Below are 16,139 nucleotides of genomic sequence, written 5' to 3'. Positions count from 1 at the left end.
CGCAAATGTTGGCGCCGGGATATCGTACTAGGAGGGGATGGCAGCACAGCCCTTCGACAGACGTGGTCACTGCACTTAACTTCACTGCTATTCCCGAGCGAAGGTATTTGTGATCAGGCAGTCTTGGCACCTACTCGGATGCTCTTGAGTGGAGGTGTGTTTCTTAAGCAAGCCCTCTGTACAATTCACCAACCGTTGAGCTGCAGCTGTGTTGTTCGGTTGAGGAGTGGTGCTTTGGTCCACTCAGTGAAGCCAAGAAAGTGCGTTGAGTCGAGGCTTCTTTTCAAACACGAAGGTCACATTCTGCCCAGTTAGCAGTGAACCGCGTTATAGCGAAGTTGAAGTGAGAGCCGAAATTACTTCGTTACATCCATCGCTTCATTAGATCCAATGTTGCCACTTACTGCAACATGTGTCCAATGGGGTGCACAATTGTAAATATCGAAATAAGAACATGGCTTTCCGGCCCGCAGAGCTGCTACGTGGCCACACGTGCGATGAAATCTGTGTACGTCAACAAAGGAGTCTTCGGTGTGTTCCACATGTGATTTCTTAGCACCTGACGCGACAGCCTTTAGATAGCTGATTTCTGTTCCATTGCAATTGTCTTTTGCGTCTGCGGATTGCGCCGGGGAAATCTCGGGAGGCCAGGTCCAGCTGTGGCTGCCTGCGTGGTGCGCCACAGAGAAAGAGAGAAGGCTGAACCCCATGAGAGCGATTTTGTGCGCGACAGCGACGAGCGACGGCTTCGAGCGACGGATCGGGCCATCGCTTGAACAGATCGCTCAGTCTTGTCGGTCGATCACTCGATTCTGCAAATCTAGAATTCGACGCTTGTCGTCAGGAAGTGCTGTGAGCAACTAGCCAATAGCGCGAAGCCGGAACTGGATGTGTACCATGCAAGTACGTTACTCAAGTACTACCGATTGTCGCACGGAAGGAGCAAACAATTTAATTTTTATATGTGCAAGGATAAGAACCTGCTGCAAAACCCTCAGAAATATTTTATGCTGCTTTTTACAGTAAAACACATCAACTTAAATTAATAAAGCTCACGTCACGCTAGTTTCGGCGCCTGTATTGCTGCCCGCATACCAGCAACACCGGGGAGACGTTGCTCGAAGTCGTTGCGCGCACGGGGCACGACTTGTACGCGACGAGCGAACACAACAGTCATCTACATCGCGTCGCTTGTTGCTGTTGCGCGCAAGATAGCTTGCATGGGGTTTCTGCTAGAAGGGAATGTGCTATTTTTTCTCACCACGACGCATAGCCATTTAGCATGGTGTGACTCGCACAGGCTCGTGCGTGACTACCGAGATTGCTCTGGGGAGGTCACGGAGGCCACGTCCAGCTGTGCCTTCCTGCGTGGTGCGTTGTGCAGTAGAAGTAAAGGCACTAATCTTTCGCACTGCCGCGCATAGCCACGCTGCATGGCGTGGCTCGCATAGCCAAGCACGTGCAAGAGAGGGAGATCAGTGGAGTAAGTGCGGCTGTGAGCTGCTGCTTGGGGGCACAGTTGCGCAGCTACGTGAGGCGGTGAGAAAGACTAGCATTGCTCGATAGCGTATTTGACGCAGGGACACAGGAGTTTTGAACTGGCCCGGCGAACGAGTGCCAAACACCGCGAAAACCGACGTACGTGGCGCCCAACGGTCGGGTATTTATTGGTTTCAGATAAGAATCTGGTTAGTTATATATTTCATTTCGTTAAAACAAGGTTTTAAATAACATGGATTTCTATGGGTATTTCAAGGGGAATTTCATTTACTTCGTTTTACGTATTTCGTTATATCCCGTTTCGTTATACAGTAAACCCTCATTAACTCGAACTCTCATATCTCGAAATATCGGATAAGTTGAACGTTTTCCACACTGCGCCTTCCCCACCCATAGGTGTTATGTATTTGCTCCCATTTATCTCGAAGCATTTTTCGGGCGTAATACGGGTATCTCGAAATTTTGACTGGGATGGCTGAAGGCAAAGGCCATTACCGAAAGGTGATACAGGCTCCGAGCGAGCGCTTGGTTCCTACTAAGTGCCGAACATGGTCACGATCTAAGGGCGAATGCGAAATTCCCGTGCACGCAGTCGTTTTCCGTCAACCGCGTCAAGTAACCTTGGAAGCAGTCACGTGGTGTGTGCCGCTTGCGCGTGAGGGCTCATGGGTTTTATCGGGTAGTCGCTCCAGCGGGCTCCAGTACACTGCATTTCGCACGTGCGAGCGCTCTTAGGTGATTGTGCATGTGTGGTTCTGTTAGTTCTCTGTTTCGTTGTGCTATGCGCACGACGCGTTGACTGCGATTTTTTTTGTGTAGTGTGTGTGTGTCGTGTGGTCAACGGACGACGCCAATGTCCCGCCCCGAGCAGTATAAATCTGACACTGGAGAAAGAAGTCGCATTAATCAAGGAAGTGGAGAAAGCAGGAAGGTCCAAAACAAACATCGCCAAAGAATTCGGCATCCCCTTGTTGACTGACGCTTTCGACAGTTCTAAAAAATCGGCAGAAGGTCTTGGATGGCTTCGAGCAAAGCTTTTCCAGCAAGCGAAAGCGGATTTGGGCCTCGAAATTCCCGGACGTCGAAGCAGCACTCATGTTGTGGCTCCAGAATGTCAGGGCAGCCAACCTTCCCGTGACAACCGAAATGATGAAGGCAGACGCTCTGGCGTTGCAGATGGGCCACACAGACTTCAATTGCTGCAATGGCTGGTTTAAACGATTTAAAAAGAGAAATAACATGGCCTCGAAGCCTATCCACGGCGAAAGCGGCACCGTTGATGAAGGGACTGCAGGCACCTGGCGCAACCACCGCCTCGCTGAGCTGCAACAGACTTACGCGGGCAAGGACATTTTCAGCCTCGACGAAGCAGCACTGTTCTATAAGGTGCTGCCTAGCTGCACATACACGCTGGAGGGAGAAGCGTGCTCAGGCGCTAAGCAGCGCAAAGACCGAGTGACAGTACTTTTCAGTGCCAACTCCACCGGCGATGATAAACTGCCACTGCTTGTTATCGGTAAGTCGCTCAATCCAAGGTGCTTCCGAAATGCACAGCTCCCGAAAGATGCGACTTACTGCGCCAATAAAATGGCCATGACTGCAGCGCTCTTTGAAGAGTACGTACGTGCTCTTGACCGCAAAATGGCAAGGGACTGCCAGAAAGTGTTGTTTGTTGTGGACAACTGCTCCGGCCACGGAAAAATCAACAACTTGGAGGCAGTCACGCTGGAGTTCCTGCCTGCTAATATGATGTCCGTGCTCCAGCCGATGGACCAAGGAGTCATTGAGGTTGCTCGCAAGTTTTACAGGAAGAGCCTCCTGCACTGAATTTTGTGTTCTTACGACAGTGATAAGAAGTATAAAATAGATTTGCTGGTTGCAGTCCACCTGATCGCCGAAGCCTGGCGACAAGTACGTCCATTGACGATTGCTAATTGTTTCATGCACGCAGGATTTTCACGTGCCGAGAAATCGCATGAGATAGACACTGCAGAGTTCAGTGATTGCGATGAACTTTGCGATGAAGTTCACAAAGCTACCGGCTGCGCCAGCGATGCCGAAGATGGCGCAATCACTTTTGAAGAGTACGCGCTCTACCGGAATGTTGTCCGACGCGAACATTGTTGAAATGACAGTGAATGACAGTGATCACGCCGACGAAGAACAACCTAGAGAAGTGCTGACAACTGCAGAAACAAGAAACTTGCTTTGCTTGCTCCACAACAAAGTTGAATGCAGCGGCAACGAACACCGGCTCATGCGGTGCGTTCAGCAGCTCGAGGACGGTTTTCTCACACCGAATGCCAATGCAAAGCAGGCAAGCATCACCCAGTTCTTCTTTCCAAAATAATAAAATTCAGTTTTTCCTGAGAATTCTGCGTTTATTGCAAAAGCTCCCCTTATGCTGTGGAGCATTTGTTAGCAGTGCTAGTTGTTACTGGCTCTTTCAGTGACCCGGTCACTGAAATTTTCGGCATTTTGCTTAACTCGAAACTCCGCTTATCTCGAAATTTCTCCCGGATTTTACAACTTTGAGTTAACTATGGTTTACTGTAATGAGGTTCGAGTGTAGCCTTCGGTATGCCCGGATGTATTTCTCCTGTCTTGTTTCCCAGGCCCTGGAACAGCGGCATGGTCGGTCAATGCCCTACCTGGACTTCTCAACGCACAAGGACAAGAGGCAGAGTGGCAGCGCCAAGTCGGGGTCGCGGAGGGGTTCGCGCGAGTCCCTCGATAGCGTCAACTATGACGGCCAGCCGCAGGACGAGGTGAGAATGGCCACACGCCACCGCTCTTCTTTGCGTGACACCGCTGACTGGTAGCTGCGTTGGCTATTCGGTGGGCCTTCTTATTCTTGTTGCTGTGGTTCTGTATGCCGCATTTTGCCACCTGGTACACTTCATTGTGTGCCGACAGGTTAACCTTTTTTACCGAGACGCGTAATGGATTTAGAAGGCAGTAGTATGGGACGTAACTGGATAAGATTGTGTATGATTGTTGTAATGTATATGTAATATGTATATATAAAATTTTGGTTGCTGTCTTTAATAGCAAAAAGCAGTTTAGTACAGGGCAAGGGGGTTTAATAATCTCCTTGCTATTACTGCTTCTTTTTCCACTTCCTCAGCAATGAGCTAGTTATACTGCCAAATACGGAAAGGCATTGCGTTGGGATTAGAGCACTTGTATTGTTATGAGGTAAATGCAGCTGTTCTGAAGAGCGTTTTTCAACCACTATGCTTGCACTTGCAAAAGTCCACAAGTGTTAGTAAATTGTCCAAGTGTCACTCCTTATGATGACATCCTCGTTTACTTTATGGTCAGATGCATTAACGACTACTACTCTATCGCTGTGCTTTCGTGAACAAGGAGACCATTTGACAGGGCCTCTCGGCACGGGTCCAAATGACCGGACCCTGTGTTGGCATTAAAAGGGGGCAGCGCTGTGTTCCTTGCCCGAGACTAGGCACTGACCGTCGAGCCCCTGTGTTTCTCCCTCTAGTGGCGGCGAGCGGCAGTTTGCATGTGGGGCACCTCGACGCGCCGTGTGTGGCCTCGCCGGCGTTCCAAGCTCTGGCCCCGGTGGCAGAGCCCTTCGGGACTCTTCTCCTACTGAACATTTCCTCCTCTGTCTTGCGCAGAAAGCACTCTTTGTCACCTCGTCCACGCACTGGGCAGCGTTGAGCTCACTGAACACCAGAATGCCACGAGCACTCGCCATAGTGCTTTGCTGGGCTCTTAGCTGTGGGAATCAAATCCAGGAAGCTAACTTGCACTGGCTGCTGTATTCGCACTCTACTACTGCTGTAGCATTGAGTACAAGGACAGCTTGTGAGAGCTGAGAAGGTGGTCTTGTGAAAGACTCTTTGTAATGTCACGTCATGTGAGACATGGGTAAAGGAACAGATGACAAATGCTGCTGTCTGTTGCTCGCTGCTCGCCATTTACTATTGTCCACTCCTGTATTGTACTGTAACATTCATTATAGAAGGCTCGCCCTTGAGTACTCTGCAGCGCATGTCAGAGAAGTGTTCTTATATGGCAACTCAGCCAAAAGCCACGGCAGACAGCACCATATGGAGTTGAAATGGTTATACATCGGTTGCTTTTAGCAACAATGCTGCAGTTCTTGGGGCTTGGCAAGTCTTGTGATTACTAGCAGACATCAACTTAAATGTAGGTGTCAGCAAGGTCACGTTGAGCAACTTATGTTGAGCCGTGCTTACGTGCTGCTTTCATTGAGCTTTAACTGTGGTTTTGCAGAAGTGCACAGCTGAGTTAACTCGCCGGAATTGCACAATTTAGGTCAATTTCTGTCGTTTCCATCTTTGAACATGATAACAGAGCACTTACGTAATCATGGGAAAGAGTTTAATTAATGCCACGTTTTATTTGTGTGGTTCATGTAGCAGAAGTAGGAACTATTCTGGTTCAGCTACAGTCCAACATAAGTACAAGTAAACCTCGATATAACGAACTTCAATATAGCAAAGTATTTAACTTTTTATAACTTGTTGTTCCTAGAACATCATGCATGTTCATCCGCAATGTAACAAAGTGTGTTTTGCGCAATTTCAATATAATGAAATTGCACTGTCCCTGCGAAGGAGTATCGAGACAATAAATGCAAACTTCTGCGCATGCAGGTAGTCAGATGGTTGAATTGCATGCGGCAGCTTTCGTACACACCTTTCAAATGAAGCGGAGCAGCATCACGTTCTGTATGAAAGCCAAGTCTGATAAGATTCTTATCGCATCACACGCACCATATGCTTTAGGTGTGACAGATAGTGCGTAAGGGATAGTGTGCAAGCACGGTGGCTTGACGAGCGCCGTCTTCCTGCGTGAGCGAGGGGAAAGGGCAGGAGGGGAAAGAGCTTGCGGTTATGCGAATAAGTGCGCCCGAGGTGTGTGGGGGAAGAGAGTTGGGGGCCAGGCTTGCATGTGTGCGTCTCCTTTACCAGTGCAGCCATGGCTGAATGCATACGTAGCCCACGTGCTCGGTTTTGAAGATAATTTACCAGCAAGCTGAAAGATGGTGCGGAATTGTGCGCTGTCTTCCCATGCGTTTAGGGCTGAAGGTTGCGTAACCTAGAGTTTTGGAGATGCGTTGAAGCGAGAAGCAGACAAAGCGTTCGCTCCCCGTGACTGGCACTTTCCACGATAGCATCGTCCCACTGGAGGCGACACTGTCAGCCGAGGAACAGAGTAGACGCGAAAGCGCAGCTGACGTCGCACCGCTGACGTGAGGATATCGTCGACAGAGCACAGAAACGTATCTTTCCTCGCCGACTCTTTAAATTCAGCGAGATGAGTTTTTTTCTCATTCAAATTTGGTTTTCACGGTTGCCTGATAATTTGAAAAATTTTTCAACCCCTTCTGTATAAGAAATATCCATCAGCTGACAAAGAAAATTGCTGAAGCTACCGACTTCGTCATATCGAGGTAAAACGAACTATAGAACGAAGCCACATTTGACTTCAAAATGTCTTCATTATAGCTGATATTGGCTATATGCATATGTTTGTTACATGCTGATATCAACAAAAAACACTCTTTATTTATTTAGTTGTATATAAAATTATTATTATATCATGGTTCAGTTGTACTCGGGTCTTTTTGCAGTAATGTTCTGTACAGGGGGTGTCGGTGGTGTTTGGTTTGGGCCAAGTTTGGATGCCACTGCTGCTTTCGTGGGAGACTTTCTTCAGTACCGCATTGGCAGCAGGCAATAACTACTCATAATTATTGCAGATGAAAGCGATAAGTACCTCATGCAAAAGCAGTGCCAAACGGGAATGCACTGCTCGTTTCCATTTCCTGTGGGAAATTTGATCGGGAGCACGCCCGCGTCTTTGCCGGGCAAGCCATTTGTAGCTGGTTCCATTATTTATACAACATTCTGTGTGCCATGGGCAGCTCTCAGTGCAAGTTGGCAATTTAGCTCTGGAAGGGACCCAGGTGCCATACGATGGCATGTTTGCAGAAAGGCACAGTTCATCGGTGTTCAGTGATCCCAGCCACCCTTAATGCAAAGCACGTCTTTGGGGCATAGTGTTTAGCCAAGCGTTACGGGGAGGTTTCAACTTAAACCATGCTACATAACTGTGATAAATAGGTCCAAAGTTCCTACGGCAGCTATCTTATGTCACAAGCTTAGTCAAGAGCTTTTCTTTTCTTCTTTCTTTTTTTGTAATTTTTGTGGGGCCAGTGGAGGCAGGCAGTTACATGCTCCTGAAAATAGACTCGCTTGTCCTTACATCTTTACTTATTACTTGTGTGTGAATGCTTTGTGCAAGTCTGTGATCGAGTTTGTGTAATCATCAGCTGATTTTACTTATTTTCTTAATTTTAACAAGAGACGAGAAAGTGCCAAGACTCGCGAAAGTTATATGTGAGATGTAACGCATACACGCATGTCTTTTTTTTTACTAGTACTGCCACATTATTTGCTTTTACTCACCTTACCTTTTACTTCTATCTTTTATCTTTTGCTCATATATTAATTGCATAACCTTTTAAGGAGGCTCACGGGAAATGTTGAAATGTTCAAATGGTAGCATGTGGTATACTATTGTATGGAAGAAATTTCTTTGTGTGCTTTTGCATATTTTCTCTCTCGCACTTTGGTGCCAAGGTATATCTGTGTGGGAATGCACAACTTTCTTTTCATCTCATTGTGGTCAGGGATCTTTAATTCGTTTATGTCTATACATTTCTTTTTTTGCATTTAAATCATACTTTTCTTTCTCCTAATTCAATTTGTATATTGTTATGGCAAGGCAGTTAGGCTGTTTGCGTCTTCATTGCTAGGGATTTCGAAAGGTTGCCAGGGTGTCTGTGTATATTTTTTTTGTTTTACTGTATAAGTTATTTCCATAGATCGTTATGTTTTAACTCTGTTGTTTCTTTGCCTAGGCATTTACTTACGCAATACTCTGTGCCACCAAGTGCCTTCAGCAATTGAGGTTATGTTTTGGCGCAATATTTTTAGTGGTCCCAATAAAATGTTTCCACATGGCCAATATTTCTCGCTTTATCTGGCTACACCTTTTTGCCACCCACACGCAACTTTGCTCTTAGATGCACCAGTAGGATGCAGCAGGAGAAGCACACCTTTCTCTGTCTTTTAGTTTCTTTTTATGCATCACATTCTTTCTCTTCATTTGCACCAACTACAATACATTGTGTTGACAGGGGAGTCCGGCACGTACAGGTCTCGCAGTTAAACCACCAGCATGCCTGGGCTCAAATGTTGCAACAGCGGTTGTAATTTGTGGGTAATTCTAGTTGGCGCTATGTTTGGATGCAGTGCTTGCCTCTTAAACCCGGTATGAATCAACGGTACGTGGTGCCTGTGGTGATGCCGAACATAACTGGGAGAAGGGTGAAAGGTTTGTTTACTCTTCCCTAGACTGACATAAAATGCAGCAAAAAACTGTCCGTAATATGCTGGCAGTTAAACACATACAGTAGACTCAAAGGGACAGAAAAATGTGTTCCATTTATCCAAATTTTCAGGAAAGGATGCAAAATTCACCAACGGCCTTTTGTGGAAGATTGTGTTCATCTGAGAAAGGATTCCCATTTCTGCTGCGCCGTCCTCGCGTTCAAAATAGCACTGCAGATTCTCTACTGCATCTCTCGCTGTCTGCTCTGAAACACTAATGCACAGTGGAAAAGTAATACCTATCTCTTCATCAATAGAGTCATAGTCTTTGCCACAAACTTCTCTGATCATATTTTTCACTCTCTCCTCAGAGCCAGGTAACGAAGGCACCCTCTCAAGTCTCTTGTTCCTTGCGGTGTGAGCGAAGCAATAGTGGCAGCCCGACTGCAAGATCGTGACACCTACTCTGTAGGGCTCCCTTCCTCCCTGGGGATCATTTCTTGCTTAGTGAATTCTTCATGATGAAGGCACCATTGCGACTTCTGCATATTCAACTTGCATCAACTTTCCCACAATTGCCTGATCGATTGGATTTTCTTCACAATTTATAGCTTCACCATTTCACATGTTTGTTGGACTTGTTCCATATGGTGATGAGGTAGATGGCAGTCTCAGTTAAGTTTCATCTAACCGGAGTTCACAAAAAGATGTGTTCCATAACCCAAGTTTATTAACATTGGGCCTATAGGTGACCTACCAAAGTGGATACCACTGTTCTGTTTATCTGGCATTTCCATTTAAGTGAGTATCGTTTATCCAAAGTACACTGTACATTCATTACATTTCATGTGGACATCGTGTACTAAATGCCAGTGGTAGCAGGCGACGTATGGTTCATGTTGTGTTGCTATCTGTGCAGCCATTGCAGCTTTCGAAAGAATGGAGATAACGCTGTAGCAGGCAACATGCCGAGTTGGTGGGGATCTCTGAAGCTCATTGAACTTCAGTATACTGGTGGTTATGTCAGTGCTAATAGAAGCAGATGCGTAGGGCAAAGGAAGGACTTAATTTGTCCAGCGGTATTCACATTGATACCTTCCTCAACGATAGTGAGACTTTCATTCATGTGAAGCCTTAGCAACACTGTCTCGTGCTCTTTGGAATGAACCACAGGTATTCTGTGCGCCATTGCTCGTTCTAACACTCACCCTGCATTTCTCCTTTCGTGGTGCAATTGGCCGAAGCGTAAATTTACAGAGGGGAAGGTCACAGGTTTAATGCCAGTGTGGTACTTTCTTTTCTTCCAACTTTTGCCCTTTCATGTTTCATATTATTGTGATGAAAACATCATTATCATTGACAGCATGGCAGTCCTACAAGTGCCTGTTACAGTTCAGACATAATGCAAGGTTGCTTTTGCCTTTTGGATGATGTGGCACCACTGTTCTTGCCACTGAAAATATCCACATTTTTCATCCAGAATTGGTGCTGGAACGACATGTGCTGACGATTCATCTCGGGGGAAAAAAAGACAGCCAAGTGCTGCACTGCATCTAAACACGATGTTAATGAGCACACTCGTGTAATCCATGTTAGTATGAAATTTTGGCTAATAGAAGCGAGCATTTCAACCAGAAGGCTCATTCACACCAGGCTCCCTTGTCAACCCAGCCTACAGTACCAGGTAACTGTGGGCAATGAGTAGTAGTATGTGGTATAAATAGATCACACATCAAACTGGATGGCTTAATCCTGTGTTCACAAATATGTCTCGGCCCCTTCTCTTTTTCTGCCAAGTGTAGAATGGGGCAAGCTTCTGGAAGGGCATGTACTACTACCGCGATCATAGCTTGCATGGAAGCAAATCAAGCGAAACAAGCACTAAGTGAGCTAAAAAAGACTGGCTTCTCGGCACAATGCAAGCTGCCTTCTTAGACTGATACGATGCTACAATGCTCACATTATGTTCATGCATGTGTTGATATTGCTCCAGAATGCAGCTGCGTCATTTGACATGCTTCATTGGTTTAGTGGACATGATGCGGAGTAGGCCTCGTCATTAAGCTTAGACTAGTATTGTTACTGGGAAGACTCGTCACCTTTCGCACATAGAAATGTTGCAAGCACACTTTCTGCACATGTCGGGGATCACTTTCACTGGGAAAGCTGCTCACTTTCACTAGTAGCAAATTTTGATGGGAGATTCAGAGTGCTTCCGGAGCAATGTTTTGCAGTCTTTTTGGTGCAAGGCTTTAACCGTTTCGCTGTCGGACCTTTCTGGCCGTGACGCACCCCCAGTGTCGGCTTGGTTTCAGGGAACGAACATAACAGGGAATGAACATAGCAATTTATTTTTGATTATGATTGGTATACAAATAACATAGTCAATGCAATATGCAGATTTCAGTGTTCTGCAGCTGTTAGTAAACATCATCATCACCAGCCTGACTATAACATCTGTTCAACATCCAAATCTGACGATGCGGAACTCATCTCTTCCTCGCATGAGACTCTGTCCGAGTCCGAATCCGAGCTCGGCTCGTATTCTGAATCGGAATTGAGCCACCGCTCCAATGAGCAGACGAAAGTCCCGCGCGCTCAGCCATCCGAAAGTAACCGCGCACAGGGAGGATGCGCTTTCAGTCGCCTGCACAACGGAGAGAAATGGGACGTTGCGTGATCAAGAAAACAGAGGGAGATGAAAAAAGGCTAAAACAAAGTTCGAAGGGCTTTACGTTTACTGCTGCAAGTCGGAAGCGAGGGTGCGGCGAGAGAGCGAAAGCAGCAATCGAGTCACCCTTTTCGGACAGGCAACTGCGCGTGCCCCGCAACTTGACGCGCCATAGCAGACACACCAACAGAAGAAAAATAAAAACCTTCAAACCAGCGGAGACGGCAGAACAACCCTTGAACCATAACCACACGAGCGCGACACATGATACGGCGAACGCGGAGCCACCGCGCCACTCAGCAAAGAGAAAGGGGCTTGTGGCAGTCCCACCATACTCTTTAATACATGTACTAACACAGGTAGGGGCGAAATTACAAACTTATAGAAAGAGTCAACAGATGGCGTGGCCAGTCCAGGAGCGCCAGCTTTGCGCTCAGGCGCGAAATTTTGAACGCACAATAGAGAATGTACCGGTACGTCAGTGACACTGTGGGGGGGGAAGCGCAAAGACGTACCGGTACGTCCATGACAGTGAAAGGGTTAACACTGGCAGGTCGACCACACTTGCCTGCCTTTGGAAGCCTAGATAACTTGAAGAAGCAGCAATCACCTGTGGTGTATGGTGTGCTTCGAATCTGCTATAGGAATTTTACTCAAGGCTGCCTAGCATCATTGCCATTACATCTCTGTCACGTGGAAAAGCTTAACACCAATCGTAGCCGATGGCTGTTAGGCGCTCAGTTGCTGTTCGGGGATTAGTTTTACCTGAATCCAACAGTCTGTGGAGACCGTCGGATTTAGTGCAAGAGCTTGCACTACAATAAGGAATTACATGCTACTGTATAAGCACTGCAATGTGCACATGATTTTCAAACTGCCATTTATTTGCATGTTTTAGTGTATGTGTGGCTGCCTTCACTGGCATTTGAGATTCGAGTAGCCATTTGTAAAATCCCATACATTGAGTGGCTGTCTGTCCCACACTTAAAGCTGGAGAACGACGTTATAGAAGCTCTTGATCAGGCTTGAACAACTGCATCTTGAAAAGCTTGCAAAAGTATATGTTCGTGGTATGGAGACTGAAAAAAGATTACGTCACTATCGCTTACTAGAAGTCATGCAGACCCTGGAATGTTCAGAAACAATCCGAGATCAGGTGGTGCCTGCAGTGCACTTGTTGTCCCGGAGGCCGCATTCTGGGACTTGCGTCACATGCGCTAACCATGTAGCGCCTGCACCTCATACCTAGGTACTATTTGAACACTCTTACTAAGAAACTTAGATGTTTCCCAGCCTTACAGCTTGCCAAGATTGCTTCAATTGTATGTACTGTATTTCCCTGACTATTACTCGCACCCATTGCATAGTCCGCAGGGACGAAAGTGCATGCGCAAGAGAAACGAAACTTTATTTTCTACGACTAAAAGTCTGGGTAGTAAATAATGAGTCAGTAGTAGTCATAGTCAAAGTAGTCAATCCTGAAACCCGTTCTTCAGGAGCCATGGTATGAGCAACGAGCCTTATTTTCACCTTCAATACCGAATTCCCCGCTTCGCACTGTTGTCTTACCCACGCTGCAAGCTTTTCTTCAAGCTTTGGCCAGGCCAGTGTGTTTCACTTCTACGCTTTCTTTCATCCGTTTCCGTACACTTTTTTCATCATGTCAAATTCTTTCCCCGCTGTTCGATTGGACCTTAGTTCTCGCGCATGCTCGACGACTCTGAGCTCGTATGAAGCTCTGCATAGCCTTTTCGGTGTCATTGCAACTGTTCTTGTGTTTTGCGCATCTACGCAGTTGCGTAAATTGGCAACAAGGTTTCACGCACGTGCTCGCGAGTCTAAGCACTCAAAAGCAGCCACACGAGCAGCACTCTCTTGCATGTCACGAGCTACCAATATGAGCTGAAAATATAGCTTGTGCACAGCGACAATCATTGCAAACGTGATTTCGTTGCGTGTCAGCACGGGAAAAATTTGTAGGTGCAGTGTGAACTTGTTTACTTCAAACGTGCTTCCCTCAATACAAAATAAAACCATCTGCAGTCCGCACTCATAAGTAGTTGGCACCCCACAAAATTTCAGCTTTTAATCTTGTGTGATCCGCGGACTATAGTCTGGAAAATACGGCGCTCTTTTTTATAGCCCGTTTGCCGAAATCAGATTTTGTTCTTGTTGGTCTTTAAGACCATTTTTTGAATGGGTCAACAAATCAGTCCAAACCAGGCATCAGAGTGCACACTGTCTTGTACACATAATGTAAAAAAGGAGTGGAATGGCAGCCGTTTTATGCAGGAATGGCTATTTCAGCAAGGAGCCATTATCAGGGCAAACTCTTGTGTTCAGACCAGGTTCCAGCTGTAAAAAGTGGTGCTGTCTAAATCGGAGGAGCTTCTACGGTTGCTCAAAAAAAAAAAAAAAAAAAATACTGTAGTGTGTGCTCCGTGTCGAAAAGAGGCAGTGCACGTTCAAGTTAGAGAGTCCACGTTGAGTAACATTGCAGAGTACAGCTCTATTTGCAATGGCTGCTGGATCCGTGACCAGACCACAAAGAGGGTGCATTTCTTTTTTTTTTTGCATTTCGTGGTTGAAACTGTGCGAATGTGTAGTCCTTGAGTAGCTATGGAGACGAGTGCACCTAATGCTGCAGCAGAGACAGATGGTTACTCTGAGAAAGCTAAAGCAGATAGCTAGTCCATCTTCGTAATTACTGCCTCTATTACACGAAGTCCAAGGACGGCACAAACAAGTGTGCTGCTTCCACTGCATGTCTTAGAACTTAATAGTATTTGAAAGCAGTTGTACAACCAAATACAGTTGAACCTTGAGTCAGGCTCGCAACATAGGAAAGCTGCTGGTTGCGCTTTCCACGCTGCAGGCAGGAACCGGTCATCTGTGTAGACGTGCGGAACCTGTGTGTTGTAGCACCTTGGCCACCTTTGAGGCTTAACTGCCATTGGTGCTACATTCTTGCATCCAGGTTAAAGGTGAAAAGCCATACGGTGGAGTGTTCCACTGACATGTTTAGTGGCCTGTCGGCACAACCAGTGCTTTGATTCAGTCCCGTCACCCTGTAAACACCAAAGGACGAAGGGGCTCCGTGGCAGCAACGTGGAGCCGGTGTGTTTAAATTAGATGCGCTTGTAGTGTGGCTCAGTGGGCTGTGGTGTTCTGCTGCTGAGCGTAAGGTCACGGGTTTGATTCCTTGCCATGCTGGCTGCTACTAATGAAGGCAGAACGTAACGATGCTTGTGTACTGAGCTTTGGGTGCAGGTTAAAAAACCACAAGTGGTTAGAAGTAATACTAATTGCTCCACTACAGGATCTGCCATTGCTCCCATGTACATCAATAAATAAATAAGTAAATAAATAAATAAATAAATAAATAAATAAATAAATAAATAAATAAGTAGACATGTTCACTTTAAATGCTCTCATTTGAATGCACAGCCCTGCTGGCAGTTTTGCTGCTGTGGGGAGACTCAGTCACGCAGCGCTTTCAGCTTGCTATGCATGTGTAGTACAGTTCAGTATTAAAGGGAACACACAGTTTTTATTTGGCTGCCAATTTTAGCTTAATTGTAGCATCAAGGCATCTAGAGCATTCTTTTAATGCATAGAGGCCAGCCAAATGCACCTCGTAGGCCTTTTTTTTCTCTTGATAAAGCAGCTGTTCTTCAGTATGTTGGCTTTACCACCAGCTAGGTGTTCCCTTTAAGACTCAACAGTGCTGTACACCTGGAACTTCTTTTACATCGTGCCGAGTGGAAAGCCGGCAAAAGTCTTGGCCGACGCACAGATTGCCCTCGCAGCACTGCAGGCTTTTCTTTGCCGCATAGAGTGATACTGCTCACTTCAAGTACGTGTGTGTGTGTGTGGGATGCCATTCATGTTGTAAAAGCTAGGAGCAGCAGTATTCACCAGCGATCACTTTTGGGGATGCAGTAACTTTCACGAGATTCCGTGCAACTCGGCACTACATGCATTGTAGTGTACGGCCAACTGTGTACCCGCCACCATTTGGAGACAGCATGCTTGGCACAGGGCCAGAAGCAGTGTTGGCCGTAGACGGCAATGCGTCCGGTACCGAGTCAGGCGAAACCTTGCAAGAGTAATCGCATCCCTGAAATTGATTACTTCACAATACTGCCAGTGCACGGATTCTTGCACCAGTCTCGATGCCACTTGGGCAAAGAGGGTGGTACATTCGTGCTTGGGCATTGTCCTGCAAATGTTTGGCTCATTGCCATGACACCTGCCAACAGGGCAGGTTACGTTAGCGGTCAGGTAATAACCCACAGCCATTCTTTGGGGGTCTTGTTCTGTCGGACGCTCAGTAGTGGATTTCTCCCTACTCTTTCCGCATTTGCACTCTTTTGATTGCTTTTTTTATGTTTGTTACTTGTGAATGTGTTTGTGTCCATTTTGCTTTTGTTTTCTTGGGTTGTTGTTCTCTCCTTATCATTTGTTTTCCTTTTCTGTCTCTCTCTCTCTCTCTCTTCTTTCCCACATTTTTTTCCTCCATCTGCAAATCTGTGAAACCTTCACACTGTCTTGTTTGTGTCATGCACAACCCTTAC

At 46.4% G+C, this 16,139-nt stretch overlaps 1 protein-coding gene across 7 annotated transcripts in view; it reads left to right on the top strand.

Annotated features, from left to right (window-relative positions):
* Window positions 1-16,139, top strand: part of Klc (kinesin light chain) — a 147,831-nt gene that overhangs the window by 99,948 nt on the left and 31,744 nt on the right. For 6 of the 7 annotated variants that reach the window (XM_055073105.2, XM_055073107.2, XM_055073104.2 and 3 more), the window contains exon 8: window positions 4,116-4,268. In XM_055073105.2, the coding sequence (XP_054929080.1) occupies window positions 4,116-4,268 (153 nt within the window). Of the gene's footprint in view, window positions 1-4,115; window positions 4,269-5,002; window positions 8,527-16,139 lie in introns of those variants that run through there. The other variant, XM_050182191.3, reaches the window with a different exon arrangement.

Source organism: Dermacentor andersoni, chromosome 7 (genome assembly GCF_023375885.2).
Source record: "Dermacentor andersoni chromosome 7, qqDerAnde1_hic_scaffold, whole genome shotgun sequence".
NCBI lineage: Eukaryota > Metazoa > Arthropoda > Arachnida > Ixodida > Ixodidae > Dermacentor > Dermacentor andersoni.
Note: the sequence above shows the minus strand (reverse complement) of the source record. Positions and strands in the feature narration are given on the sequence as shown.